The sequence below is a fragment of the Stigmatopora argus genome, chromosome 1 (genome assembly GCF_051989625.1).
Source record: "Stigmatopora argus isolate UIUO_Sarg chromosome 1, RoL_Sarg_1.0, whole genome shotgun sequence".
Classification (NCBI taxonomy): Eukaryota; Metazoa; Chordata; class Actinopteri; order Syngnathiformes; family Syngnathidae; genus Stigmatopora; species Stigmatopora argus.
In genome coordinates this window covers 13,797,571-13,812,338 of record NC_135387.1, presented here as the reverse complement: position 1 = coordinate 13,812,338, position 14,768 = coordinate 13,797,571, and the positions used below count along the sequence as shown (strand labels likewise).

Here is a 14,768-nt window from a genome sequence, read left to right as displayed (position 1 = left end):
CAAAACTGTATAAAACTAATTATAAAAGCTACATTTGGATCTGTTCTAAACTGTAAATGTAGTATGTTTCCTCCGTTACAGTTCTAATATGGAAAACGGTTTCTTATGCTGTTATTCGATTTATAGATGATGTTTTGCTCAGTTATCACTTATCAAGTAGATTAACATATTGACTAGACCTATAATTTAAAAAAATACCTAACTAATTGTTATTGTAGAGGTTTTTCTAACACGTTTTAATTCATTTTATTGTTGAAAGTGGGGCATGCGGCGGTAGCCTTACATGGTAGGAGGTCATGACATAAAGATAGGTCCTGTCTTTGGGGTCAAAGGTCATAACGTGGTGGACAGGTTCGCCAGCCGGCAGCTTCAGCGTCATCTGACTGACCAACGTCATGTTTGGTGTTAGGGTCACCTGTGAAGGAGACAGGTTGAAACAATTAAATTATTATTAACATAATTTTCTGAACAACAAAATTAAAGCGGAGACCGTGAAAAAAAATTAAAAAGTCGAATTTAAAGATGGGATTTAAAAGTATCTATTACAGAAAGACATAATTTGATGATTGGCTCACTTGAAATTAACTTGGGTTTACACACATGAACGGTTTTAAGGTTTCAGTCATTACAGGGCTGGTGTGGTTTTCATAACAAATTAATTGAAGACGTTTGTTGTTTGACCAAAAGTGTCTACTATATAAATATAGCTAAATAATAGAAACAGAATAAGAATCATCTTCATTTGCCAAGTCTGTTAAAACACACATGGAATAGATTTTAAGTTTCAACTTGCCAATGAAATGCAAACAATAATCAAATAAACAAATAGTACTGACAAACACAAAAAAAGACAAAAACAAAAAGGTTGAAAGAGAGACAGAGAGAGATAAAAAAATAAAAAAACTCTCAAACTATGCTTCTTTTGTGGGGCTTGGAAAAACTGATCAGCACATAAAGGAACAGGACAAAATATTACAACAAAAACAACTCAAAGGGTTGCTCATGTAGGTATGGTACTGATCTTGAAAATTTGTAAGCCAGAGACTGGGACAAGACCAGGACTTTGCAATTCCCGTCTCCAGTCGCGAGACCAGTGCGACAGGACTTTTCTGCCATCTGGAAACACCTGCCGCCTCTTGTTTACACATAGCAAAAAGGGGATGGAAAGAAAAGTAGCAGCGATATTTTCCAAGTTGCATTTGAGGAAGAAAAGTCAAGACTGGCCAAGTGAACATATGTTTGCAGTGGGCTGCGCGCCACACATGAAGGACAAACGCTGCCCGATGTTTTAACGGCAGCTCTTCTGCAAGAAGCCGCTCAACAGCCTACACTCCATTTAGGAAAGTAAATATTTGACTAGGAAGCCCCTCTGCGTTTTGCTCAAACAGACATACCCCTCCATTTTTCTTTAAAAAAAAATGAATGTATGAATATGAGAACAAAGGCAAGCAATGCAATTAATGTTCCTATTGTTGACTTGGGAATACATTTCAGCATGCGTACGCTTTATTTATGGTGTGCGTAATCGCTTTCCACACCACTCATTTGTCTCTATATACTGGCCTTAAGCAAACTAGGATACGTGTTCTGCCACACACACACACACACAGCCACAGAGGAAAACAAAGAGCACTGAGCGAGACTTCCTGTCACGCAGGCAGCAAAAGCTCTCGTTTCTGCAATTTGCCGGGTCTTCCTCCAGACAGGAGATGGGCATCCTAATGAACCGAAAAACTGAATGACAGGCACGGCTGTGTCACTTCCTCCCTTTCTTACAGCCACAAACGCATTCACATCCACAGACACTACGCGGTTCATGCAAAAGCTTGAGGATGGAAGCTTAACCTGGGATGAGAGGCCTTTTGGTCGCCGGTCTTTTGGTCGCCGGTCTTTTGGTCGCCGGTCTTTTGGTCGCCCCGACCGCGACAACGGGCGACCAAAAGACCGGCGACAAAACAAGGTAAAACAACACGGTCTACGCATCAATCAAAGCCAACAATTGCCATGAGCAGTTTCACTGAGCCGACGTATGAGTGTATAAGAGTTTGTATGTACATGAGTTGTCCCCTTAAGAAGCTACGTCCGTCAGGGTCTTAGCAAGTTCTCCAACAAAAAACAATAAGAGTCCGGGAAATTTGGAGCTTTTCTTTAGCCTAATAATTACTAGGGCATTAAGTATGACTAAATAGTAATTCGCAGTTTGTATTTAGGGAATTTGGGCAACGATTTAAATGGTAATTATCACTTACCTTCCGGGCGACCAATCGACCGTGTAACCCTTATGTAAGCTTCTAAATGTGTTTTTTTAAACATTCTTAGCTGCTTGAAAACGCATGATGTTGTGACTCTTGGGGACCAGATCCCCTACTTCTTCAGCAAATATCCCAGCAAGTAAACATATGCAAGGTGACAGTGAGTGAACGTCAAAGAATGACAAGGCGGTAAGCCAATTTCCATTGTGGCCACAATGGAGGCCTAACGAGCACACAAAATGCTCCTAAAACACCCTGAAACCATTGCAGCTGCTTACTCAATATAAAGGCTAAGCAAACCACACACACAAAAAATGCAGAGAGGTGAGGAGTTCAGTGTGCTGAATGTTCTTACAACCCCTGTTAGAAGACAGAGGCAGAGAAAAAAAGAAAAAATGGCAAAGCACTATAAATTTGGGCCAAATGATGACTGAGGTCATATCAATTCAGATGTAGGAGCGATTATGAGAAAGATATGACAGGCGCCTAGTAAAAAAAGATGTTGTGGTATTAGCAGGCTGAGTTATAAAAAGAAAATGGAATAAGGTTTTCCATGAAAGTTTTTTCATGCTAGTGTTACAGCGATTTCACAAATGAGCCTCAAATGGCTTAAAAAATGAATACGGTAAATTTTTAAATAAAATAACAAGCTCGTTTGGGAAAATGATGAGAAGCTGGTCATCCCGTATGTGCGTTTTTGTGTGCACGCGCCTACTGCTAAAAGCCGAGCAAAGTGGGAGTCAGCTGTGATGGGAGAGAAGACTTCATTCATTTCCCCCAAATGCTCTTAATTCCAAATGAGTCTCTCTCAAAACACAGTCAAAGAGCGGTCTTAACTCAATCGGAGCCACCGTCAGTTCCCCCGTGTTCGGTCGAAGCCAAACTTGCACACTCGCAATCTCATTACGCACGCTAACAGCACCATTAAGCGTGGCCGCAGCCCCGCTGTCCTCGGGGCACGGCAGACGCGAGCACACTCGCTGGCAAACAACGACAGACAACTAAAGTAGTCGGACACACCCCTTCTAATTAAGTAATCAGAGGACAGGCTACAACAGGGGTCAGCGACCTTATTGAAAGTGTCTTGTTAGCTGTTAAATATGAAAGCCAGCCAGTTTGATACACACTGATGATATAAAATAGGCAGATGATACATTATCCACCATTTCAATAAGATTGTAGTAAAAAATGCAACGCTTTTGCAAAGTTATCTCTTCAAAAGCTATCCTTGGAGCTATTTTGAGAATAGACCCGCAGGCCACTTAACCAGGCATTCTTGACAAATGTTATATTAATATTACAACTATTTTACTGGTATCAAAGTAAGGTGTTGATTTGAATTCATCACTGCCATCACTTTATATTGAATTGATAAAAAATTACTTGGAAATTGAGTGATGGTGGCCAAAACAAAAAGATGGCACGAAACACTCAACTCAAACACTGAATGTGTTGCAAGTCTGTTATCCTCACAGGTGTCGCAGGGGGTGCTGGAGCCCATCCCAGCCAATTCTGGTTACAAGGTGAATTTGTGGCCAGCAAATGCAGGGCAGGAGATGGATAACCATTCACGCTCACACCCATACTTAGGTTCAACCAGCCTATCATGTTTTTGGGGTGTTGGAGGATACCGGAGTACCTACAGAAAACCCATGCAAGCTCCAAAAAGAGAGTACCGACCTGGTATCAAACCCTCGATCCCAGAACTGGGAGGCCAATGCGCCAACCACACATTCACCAGACTGCACCCTGTTAAAAATAATTATTTATCTTTTTTTTATAAGTACGTCAACTGTATTTACTACCACAACAACTCCCTTAGTTTAAATTAAAACGATCTCAAACTGACTTTGGTTGTGAAATTGTTAATTGAGACTAAAAGAGATTTGATTAATAAATACAGGTGACACCTAACCTCAATTTTTAAAACTCTCCTGTCACCCTTAATTTTTTTTACAAAATTGAAATAAAAAACAGCTTTATCATTACCACATTCCATTATGACAAAATGTCTCCAATTCCACTCTTCAATTTATTCTTGGCAGATTGACAATTTGATGTCAGAAAGATCCAAGGGACACGCCTTCTCAAAGCACAGTTGGCACGGTACAAATGTTTGACATTTGCAAATGGTTTTGCCACAGTTATGGCCCCAAAGGAGGCTTCAGCTTCAACTTATATTGGTTTTCCGCCCGGGGAGCTTTCAGGCAGACGACCACTGAGCGGGCCCAGTCAGGGGTGACAAGGAATGCGGCTGGGATAGAATTAAGGAATGCTGTTAATTAGACGCCAAAGTTTTTCTTCACATACATACACAAGCTGCTCATGTCTGAGGCGGTCACCCGGCGTCTACTCAACAAAACGAGGGGAGGAGGGCAACGGTTCAGCTTCCTTGTTAACTTATATGTAAAGCGTTTATTAGGAAGACGTTGATAACATGGATGGGTCACAAAGTCTGGCTGGGGAGAACTTCATATTCGACATTTTGCGTTACATTCTTTGTCAAGTTCTTGCACTCCAAACTCACCCACAACGGGCTCACAAACACCATTTCTTCAAAGTTTTTCCACGGAATAAAAAAAGAAGCTTACAATGGTCCAAATTGTCAAAGATGAAGAATTAGGCTTAAGGGTTTTTTAGGGTGGGGGGCGAGGCTGACGAGAGGGTCACTAGGTCACTATGAGTGGCCAATGGGCACCTTCTAAAGAGAGCACAGTAGTGACCGGAGATTGGGATTTTCTTGGTAAATCTGTAGAAGTAATCATTTCTATAAATACACTTACAAATATTTCAGGATATCAAGTTTTGAGTTGGGGTTTGATAATTATCACTTTACTTGTAAATGATTACTACTGCCTTTTATTTAAAACAGATTGGGACTTGTATCGCCGTCATGGGATCCAAATGAATAAATATGTTTGTATCGTGGCAAAATATAAAAAAAGGCAAAATGGAAAAAAAAATCCTTAATGTGCAAAAATGTGGTCTTGATTTCATTAATTTGTGAGACATGAGATCGTGATCACATGGTAGAGAAACAACAAAATTCACGGGAAAGTCTCTACTCAAGGCTATTTCATTCATTCACGGGAGGTGCTGGAGCCTATCCCAGTCAACTATGGGCCCCAGGCGGGGGACACCCTGAATCGGTGGCCAGCCAGGGCACAGGGAGACGGGCACCCCATGCCTATTTCAAATTCTGAAAATATCAGAACCATCAAATCAATATCTTGGATTCTATGAATGCTAACAGGGCAGGCAACAGCTTCATTAGGTGCATCCCAGAAGTTAATTTCACTTGAGCCAAGTTCACTTAATAATATGGTATAATGGCATTGACTGTGTGGTATTGCTCTTATTTTAGTTTATTTATTGCATATTTTGTATAAGTTTTTTTTTCCATTTTTTTTAAACATTGTGTAGTTACTATATCGCCATTGACCATTACCATACAGCTCAGTATCAGGAGCCAAAACATAGTATCTGTGCAACATGAATTTCCAGAAGGTAGTTTCCAATAGTGTAGGCAGACATTTAATCAAACTCAGTAAATTCTTTTGCCAGTGAAATATATGCATAATAGATTGTCGGCATTTCTCATGGCATTCCTAATACCAATTATTACATGCACCAGTGCAAGAATCTATCAGTGTGTATGTCCATATTTATATAACTGATATCACAAAATGGCTGCATCATTTTTCCATTTAAAACATGATTTTCTCTATGATCAGAGGTCAAACAAATAATTATACTTTACTAGTATGAACAACTATCTTTCACATGAAGGCCATTCATATTCTAAGTGAAAAGAAAAAGCATTACATACCCAATTTACAAACATTTGCATGACATGAGCATTTCTTTGCAAGCATCTTACCTTCCGAAGTCGTCCGTTTGAGGTTCCCAGAAAAAGCACCGTGTGGTTGAGCACGTTGTCCGCAGAAACGGCACTTAGGCTGTTGTATTGCAACAAAGGAAGGGCCCTCAGGGGCCTTCTGAGGGCCAGGGGATGCTGCAGGTGGGCTGCCCCACAGTCCAGCTGCTCTGGCATCAGCTAGAACACACACAAAATGAACACTATCAGTATTACTCATTTGAGTTGCGCAGAGGAGAAGGAGGCGAGTGATGAAAGTTGAGAGTGAAACAAGAGACGATAGGAGAGATCACAATGAGGCGCTCGTGCTTCAAACGCACTCCTAACTTGAAAAAGAGGCTTCAACACTCATCACAGTGCGCTTTTGTCATATGCTAAGCAGACAGCGATTAAGTATCAGTACGGCACTGGAACCAGCGGTCTTCTACAGGGAATTTGCAGATGATATTCCAAATTGAAATGCAGATATTTCCAGCTTTTTCCCGCAGGCTGGCGTGTGGCGGCTTTGTCGTCACCATGAAATTTGCATGCTCCTTTTGTGCTGGCTTTTACAATGCATAACACAAAAATATCACATCACTGTCGTCGCGCTATTTAAAGTAATCATGATGTGCAGAGTTTGGTATGCGTAGTTAAAAAGACTTTGACATGACAGCAAAGATTGTTGAGGTTAGGAGTCAGTCGCTCTTTAAAAATCATTCCATCAGTCCAATCTTTCACGAATCATTGAAATCAGAAGCGTGACATGACGGCGGCAAAATGAGAGCCCGTCAGAGCGCTGCTTGTTGGAAAAGCACTTCAACCCGATTACATCGCAGAAAGTGTTCATTTTTGTCTGGTTAAAGAACTTTCTGTTTAGAGACGTTTTTTACATTTTTTTCAGGATTTTGCTTCTCGAAAACTTCATCAAAATAGCCTTGCAATCAGACAAAAACAGTAGAAGTACACTATTTTTTTCCTCAATGAATCTCCTCGACTTTTTCATTTCATCCACAACTCAAAGAAGGCCTTCTGCATTTAGCTGACTAGTTTCTAAAGGTAGATTTATCAATCAGTCTGGACCGATATAAGGATTGGTTCAACACAATCGAATCGAAATTGATAAAAACACAAAACAAAAATCAATATCTCCATCTTTTAGAAACAGCTGTGCTTAAAATGACAAGTACTCAACATACATTCTTGTACAGATCAAAAGGGGACTATATGCATAGTATAGACAAATGCAATTGTCAATTTTACAAGTTTTAATTTGATGTGATGATAAATCATTGAAAAATTATCAACGTCGTACTACAACACTATTTTATGCTTCAGAGTTTTTGGAGAAAATTCAACAAATATGATGGCCTTGTCATATCACCACACTCATAAGATGGTAATATGAATACAAAGAGGAAAGGCACCATGAACAGGGAAGAATTTTGTTTGGTATGCATGAGGAATTGATGCTGGAGCAGGACCAATGATTTAGTCATTTGACTTAGTGTGTTCGCTGACAGAAACAAGGCAAGACGTATATGTTTGAGGCTTCTAAAAAATGTTTGAATGGATTTGAGGATAGAGAAGTTCTTTTGATTATCGCAGGAGACTTTTTGCACCGGTGAATCGTAATATAACAAACTAATTTAAATGAACTTGGATTACGATACAGACACTCAAAAATAAGTTTAATCTAACCTTACACTAAACTTAATTCAAATTTTGTTTTACATTTTTATACCATTCTTCCGACCGGGTTGGCTCTGTTTGCCCCGCCTCAAACCTGACTTTTAGTATCGATGGGCTGTTTGCTGTTGTATTCCCTTAAAAATATTCCGAAAATGATGCACACAAATGTCCTCACAATAGGATAACGCACAACCACTTGCCAACGAGAAGTAGTCTTGAATTAGCGATCGCTCCGCCAACAGGAGCTAACAGGCTAAGGGGGTAAAAAAAACACTGAAAAAAATGCAACGCTCCACCCAGTGCTCGCAGAGACATTACAAAGAGGGAGTTGCGACCAGAAATATTACACGAAGAGTTGCGGAGCCAGTGCCCCTGATGTTCTTATGAGCAGCCACGAGAAGTAATATATACCTTGTATTAGCGATCGCTCTGGCATTCGTGCTGAGTGACGGAAAAAAACACTGAAAAAAATGCAATGCTCCGCACAGTGCTCGTAGATATCTGTTATACACGAAAGAGATGCGGCAAAAAAGACAGTGCGCTACAATGATAAAAAGCCTCTCATGTCTTGGCCACCTGGCTTTCTCGCATCTCAATTGTTTTCTCGTATCTAGAGATAATTATTTGCTCGAAATTTTACTCGTATCTCGAAATGCTCGTATGTAGGGGTGCTCGTACGTCGAGGTACCACTGTACTAAGAAGCAGTTCTTTCTTTAAGACAAAGACTCACCCGACACAAAGACTGGAGTTTTAGGAGTTGAAACGGAGACTAAACAATCACCCAGAAACAAAACATGTTCCTGATAAAATTGTCAATTAGATATCCACAAAGGGCAGTGGACACATTGAGTACTTGCCTAAAGCCCAACTTTGTGACATGAAGTACAGTGGCTGTTTCTCTTCTGTTTTTCCCCCCACATGACAAGACAGCATAGCTCATTTTGTTATTATGTTTGTGCTCTCTACCATGTGATCGTGCTCTCATGTCACACAGATAAATGAAATCAAGACCACATACACTACTCAGAATTGCCAGATTGTATCTTAATCTGCGTATAAGGGAGATAAACAATGCAACTCCTTCTTCAAGCAGCAGAAGCTCAGTAGATGGAATGGAGGCGCAGACTAGTAGGTCATTTTTTTTCCCTCTCCCGCGATTTGCCAAAAGGCTGAGGAAGCCTTTCCGGTAACATTCAATATAGAACCCCTCTTAAATAGGGGAATCCCTCTTTCACATAAAAGAAGAACTTCCGATGATGGGGAACGTAATGTGTCAGAAAATTACGGCAATCATGAGAGCTCGCCGGTTTCATTAAGGCAAAATAACCCCAGGGCACTAACTTTCCGAGATCAGAAGCAACTTCATATTCCAACTTTGTTTGCCTTGTACTGACACTGAAAGCAAATGTAATCACAAAGTTGATCCAATAGTTGACCAAATACATTATTTTAGTCAAGATATAAAGTGACAATTCATCGTTTATAGAATTCAGCGCTTCAAGTACAACTGCTCGGAAAGTGACAACAAATGCTACCTGATGAAATATTATACAGAAATAAACAACTACATAAAACACAACTCCAAATCTAAGTACACTAATCTTGTTTTTCGCGGATAATGTAGACGAGACATGGCCGCGATAATAAAAAAAAAAAACAAGTAGCATACCTGTCAACCTCTGCCGATAACTGCCCTTATAAATGATTATGATTCCCCTTACAAACCCCAAAAAAACCTTACAAACACCGTACGACTCGTACGGTGTTTGTAAGGTTTTTTTGGGGTTTGCAAGGGGAATCATAATCATTTATAAGGGCAGTTATCGGCAGAGGTTGACAGGTATGAAGTAGGATCACCCCTATTATTGCTACTTACCATACTATACTTATGATCTATGCTGATATAGTATAAGAGTCATAATTGCAGTATATTTTTGAATACAAACACTTAAAAGCCATAAATGACGTGTTTGCAAGTTACTAATGGGGTGGTGCAATGAACGAGTTTCAGTTTGTGCGGGACAGTAACGCCCATAATGTACTTTTTATCTCATTTAATTTCATTTTTTCTGAACCGCTTTATCCTCATTAGGGCCGTGGGGGGTGCTGGTGCCCATCCCAGCTGACTCCGAGCCAGAGGCGGGGGACACCCTGAATCGGTGGCCAGCCGATCGCAGGGGAGGAGGAGACAGACAACCATGCACACTAACACTTATACCGAGGGGAAATTTAGTGTGCGCAATCAGCCTACCATGCATGTTTTTGGAATGTGGGAGGAAACCGGAGTACCCGGAGGAAAGCCACGCAGGCCCGGGGAGAACATGCAAACTCCACACAGATGGGCGTGACCTGGATTTGAACCCAGGACCCTAGAGCTGTGAGGCCGATGCGTTTACCACTCGCTCCACCGAGTTGCCCATGATTATTTTAATAAAGTTTAAAAAGTTTATAAATACAACCCAAAGACGTTTTGAAAATCAAACACATTTTGATTTTCCCCAAATTTTAAGGCGATGGTTTATGAATTCTGTGTGACCACCACCACAGCCCAAAATTATTATTCCCATTCTTTTTTATTGTTATTATTTTAATAATAATTCCCACGTTTATTATTATTTATTTATTATATAGTTTTTCATCCAAATAAAGAAAGAAATGAAAATAAAAAATAAATCACATTATTTAAATTTTCATGAGAACAGCTCATTGTTTTGTACATCACTGTTGGATTTAAGACACTTTTTTTCCAGGGTTATTTTTTAATCAAATCATATTGTCGGAGCGGCAGTGTCAAAGTTTTTTTTTAAAAAGAAGAAAAAAATGGTTCAGTCCCTGCCTTCGTTTTTGGATTTTTCATGTTCTCCAGAAAATCATGAATTAATTATAAAAGTAGACTAAACTCCATCAATTGCCTAAACGTGAACAGTAGTTTGTCCACGTCCCTCCTGTATTTCAGAAAATTCAGGATGTAGCCCATGGTCAGCTGGCATAAGCTCCAGCACCCCCGCAAACCCCATGAGGTTAAAGGTAAAGGATTACGAACGATGCTGTTGTTTAGAAATGAGGAATGATGACACTTACCACCAGGTTCCCCTTGCGGACGCAAGCCGCTCCGGAGCCCTGGATGACGCTGTCCAGCACTTGCACGTCGCCGCTGGGCGAGTTGGAGCAGCTCCTGCGCCCCCGACGGATCTCCTGCTCGATGTCCCCGAAGCTGAAGGCGCACACCGCCGACTTTCGGTCGCCCTTGGAGAAGACTCCAAAGAGGAAGGGCCGAGTGGCGTCGCGCGCGTGGACGTCGGCGGGGTAGACGGACAAGAGGCGGTTGTAAATGTCCCCGTCGCGGCCGCACTGGAGGGGCACCTGGATGTAAGACTCGGTGAGCTTCCTGCTCTCTGGGGCGCCCGATTTGTGGGCGCCGGTGTCCAGGCAGATCCGGGCCAGGATGCTGTTGGCCTGGCTCTCCTTGTGACCCGTCTTGGCGTCATTGTTGAAGGCAATGTAGGAGAAGGTCTTGTGGTTGAAGGCGCGCACAAAGTGAAGCTTGTTTTTGCTCTTGGCCTCTTGTTTGATCTTGAAGACGTTGTCCTCGGACGGGTTGATGTCGTAGGTGAAGAGTCGGGTCAGATCGCGCACGTTGAAGGAACGGATGGCGATTTCCGGGGTGTTCTCGAAGCGGAGGTCCTCCTTGCTGTGGTTCCTGGGGAAATACTGGCTGCCGGCGCCGGTGTAGGTGGCCGCGACGAGGAGCCGGGTGTCGCCCCCAGTCCCGGCGTTGCCCCCAGTCCCGGTGTTCCCGTTGCCGCCCCCCTGGAGAACGAGACCCACCGTAGACGCGTCCGGGTGGTTGGCGGCGATGTTGAGCATGCTGGGGAACACGGTCTTCTCGCCCCTGGCCGGGAACTCCACGGCGATCTGAGAGATATTGTCCATCTTGCGCAGCTCGCAGAAGCCCTGGTAGACGGAGCCGCAGACCACCGCCACCCCTTGCTCGGCGTCCAGCTCCAGCAGCTTGTTGTGGTTGTCCGTCAGCGACTTGGGGTGCTGGCACGGAGCTTGCGGGAGCTGCGGCGCGTGGCACAACAGGTTGTCCTCCACCGGGCCGGTCCTCTTCTCCGCCTCGGCGCTCAGGTGGCCGTCCAGCTGGTACAGGCTGTTGACGGCGGCCACGTACACCTTGCCGGACGCAGGGTCCACGGCGAAATTATTGGTGCGGTTCGGCGAGGCGAAGATCTGCTGGACGCCGAGCGCGCTGACGCTCCTCCGGCGCGCCTCCGGCACGGCGAGCACGCCGAGGAGCAGGAGAGCGAGCTCCATCCGAGGAGGCATTTTTCCTTCTGGCCGGCTTCCGCGTGTTCTGGGCCGAGGGTCGCATCGAGCAAAGACAAAATTGCCTGTCTGCTTATTCCTGGGGCGACAAATCCGAGAGGAAAGGCGGCTTCCTGCCTAGCGCCACGACCCGGAGTGACGCGATAAGGCGAATCGTGCTTCCTTTTTTTTCTTTTTTTCCCAGCCTGCTTCGTCTGTCTGTCCCTCTCTCGGCCCCCCACCACCACTACCACACGCACGCCCACCGAGTGGAGCATAACTCATTGGTGCTCCCCTCCGTTTATGAGCCCCAGGCACGTCAATGTCACTGACTCATTGGCATCACCTCCAAACAAAAGTGGCACCAAAAGCAAACATGCTGTGTAAAAAAAAAAAAAACAATTTACCTCCTTCCACAGTTCAGTTTAGAAGAAAAATATATATATATATATATTCAACATAAAAAACATAATTCATAAAAACAACAAGTAACTCACATTCTGTTGGGGCTTGGGGTAGATGGGGTAGTTTCCTTGAGTGTCCTGTCTGAGTGATTGTATGAGTTCCACCTGCTGTGTCTCATTTGGCTCTCCTTCCCTTGTGTGACCCAGGTGTTCGTGATTAACAACAACCACTCAATGCATTTAATGTTTGGGTAATAAAACCCTATGTTTTTGTGCAAGTATTTTCTATTATGATCATCTTCGAAGCGGAGCAGAACCCAGGAGCGGGAAGCCTACAACGAAAAAGGAGTGCTGGTGCATAAAGTTCTGATTTAATGAAAAGATAACAACAGGGAAAGCCTGACAAATTAAAACTGGGAAAAAAAATTAACAAAATGTAAATTTAACCTCCTAAGACCCAAACTCTTGCAAGACACCTCTTTGATATTTAGGCTAATTGGGATAAAACAAAGACTTATCTTTTTACATGATGTAGTTTCTGAGAAAAATGATGTCCACATCATAAGTAGACACCAGGCCCCTGTAGTCCAAAATTTAACGGAATGAATTGCGAAACTTGAATGTTTGGCCAGGTTTGTTTCAAAGGCACCAAAGTTAATTAATTCATAAATGTTTTGATGATTGATTAGAGGCCATGAAGTTAAAATTTGGGGGGATTTTAGCCACTCAGAAACATTCTCCAATTCCAGTCATTCTCCAGGCTCATTTTGCATTTCAAAATAAAACTGTTCAAACATCTGCTTTTACTTAAGACAATGATCTCAATTTTGAGCATTGTTTTTTCTGTAGGTTTTTAGGAACTCAATCAATCATTTCAATCTAATATCATGTTTGTGTTGTTCATTTAGATTTGTTTAAGCATTACCAATTACTATAATAACTCAAGTCAGTTTGCAAACTCTCTATGCCATAGCCTACGGAAATAAAAAATAATAATTATATCTTGATTCAGAACGATAACAGGGAAAAAAAGCCCCTACTATCGACACAGCCATTTTGTGATGACAGCAATACACGTACACAACATGCCAGCACTGGTGCATATGATAATGCATTCATGTTTATGTTTAACCCAGATCTACAAAGCAGTTGAGCCTTCGTTTGTCCTTCTCCGTAACCATACGACTTCAAGTTGTCGTGACATCTGCACTTCTCTTAAAGAGGGCCCACTTCACAAGTCCGACCCATTCATTCCGCTCCTCTCAAGGTTACTGGCAGGTCATGGTGCATGATCTTCGACGTTCAAATGAGTTGTACCGATTTTGAGCATTGAAAAACCGCACACAGAAGGACCACGTGCACACCTTTCCACTTTTTTTGGACATTCCTGCACCTATTTTCTTCCCTTTCTTCCTCTGCTTGCACTCATAAATATGCAAGCAGAAAACAGGCACCCACTCCAGATTTTCCTGTCTGAGTGAATTCAGTGCACATATGCTCACCCATTAGAATGGAAATTCATGTTTTTCAATTGGGGTTTATCTTGGAATGTTAATTCACGCAAATGTTTTACTAAGGAAGCCAAAAAATTGTTATCAGTAGATCTCACCTTCAACCTGTTTCCTTCGTGATAATCAGTGACACCATGTGCTCACCCACCCGAACACGACCTTTCCTAAAGGTTGCACGAGCATGATAAAATATATAAAAGGAACCACAGCGCCGCTTCGTGGTCACATGATAAAAATGGTTGGCAATTTTAAAGGGACAGAAAAGAACTCCTGAATGACCTTCATTTGAAAGACGTCTGATCCTAGAATTAAAGTATGCAAATCAAATAACAAGAGAAAATGATGTTTAACACAAAAAGTGTAAGTATGCAAATTGAACACCTGTCAGATCTGATAAAAGAAACAATTTGGTTTAACAGGGGAAAAATGGCACTACTTAAAAGGCACAGGCATTTCGTGATGACAACAATACACAGAAGATTCCAGCACTGGTTTACATTAATTAATTAATTAAATCACAAGAAGTAAGGGGGGGGGTTTCTGTGCTGCAAACATTAGATTGCTAAAATAGTCCCAGCATTGATAAAATGCCTGCCCCCCCTTATCAGTCAGCCACCTGTTATTTATAATGTATCCACTATAAGAAAAATAGATTTTGTGTTTTTTTTTTCAATTTCCCAGACAAGATTCATTTGACTCGGATACAGTTGGTGAAGGTGTTCTGACGTTTTAAAAGCATCATTT

General features: G+C 42.2%; 1 protein-coding gene across 1 annotated transcript in view; it reads right to left on the bottom strand.

Annotated features, from left to right (window-relative positions):
* The window catches only part of plxnd1 (plexin D1), an 85,700-nt gene extending 73,227 nt beyond the window's left edge, over positions 1 to 12,473 (bottom strand). Inside the window, exons 1-3 of the mRNA XM_077599145.1 lie at positions 10,883 to 12,473; positions 6,133 to 6,309; positions 284 to 415 (exon numbers count right to left, since the gene is read on the bottom strand). Of these exons, the coding sequence (XP_077455271.1) occupies positions 284 to 415; positions 6,133 to 6,309; positions 10,883 to 12,130 (1,557 nt within the window). The 5' untranslated portion in view covers positions 12,131 to 12,473. The remainder of the gene's footprint in view (positions 1 to 283; positions 416 to 6,132; positions 6,310 to 10,882) is intronic.
* Positions 12,474 to 14,768: the final 2,295 nt, after the last annotated feature.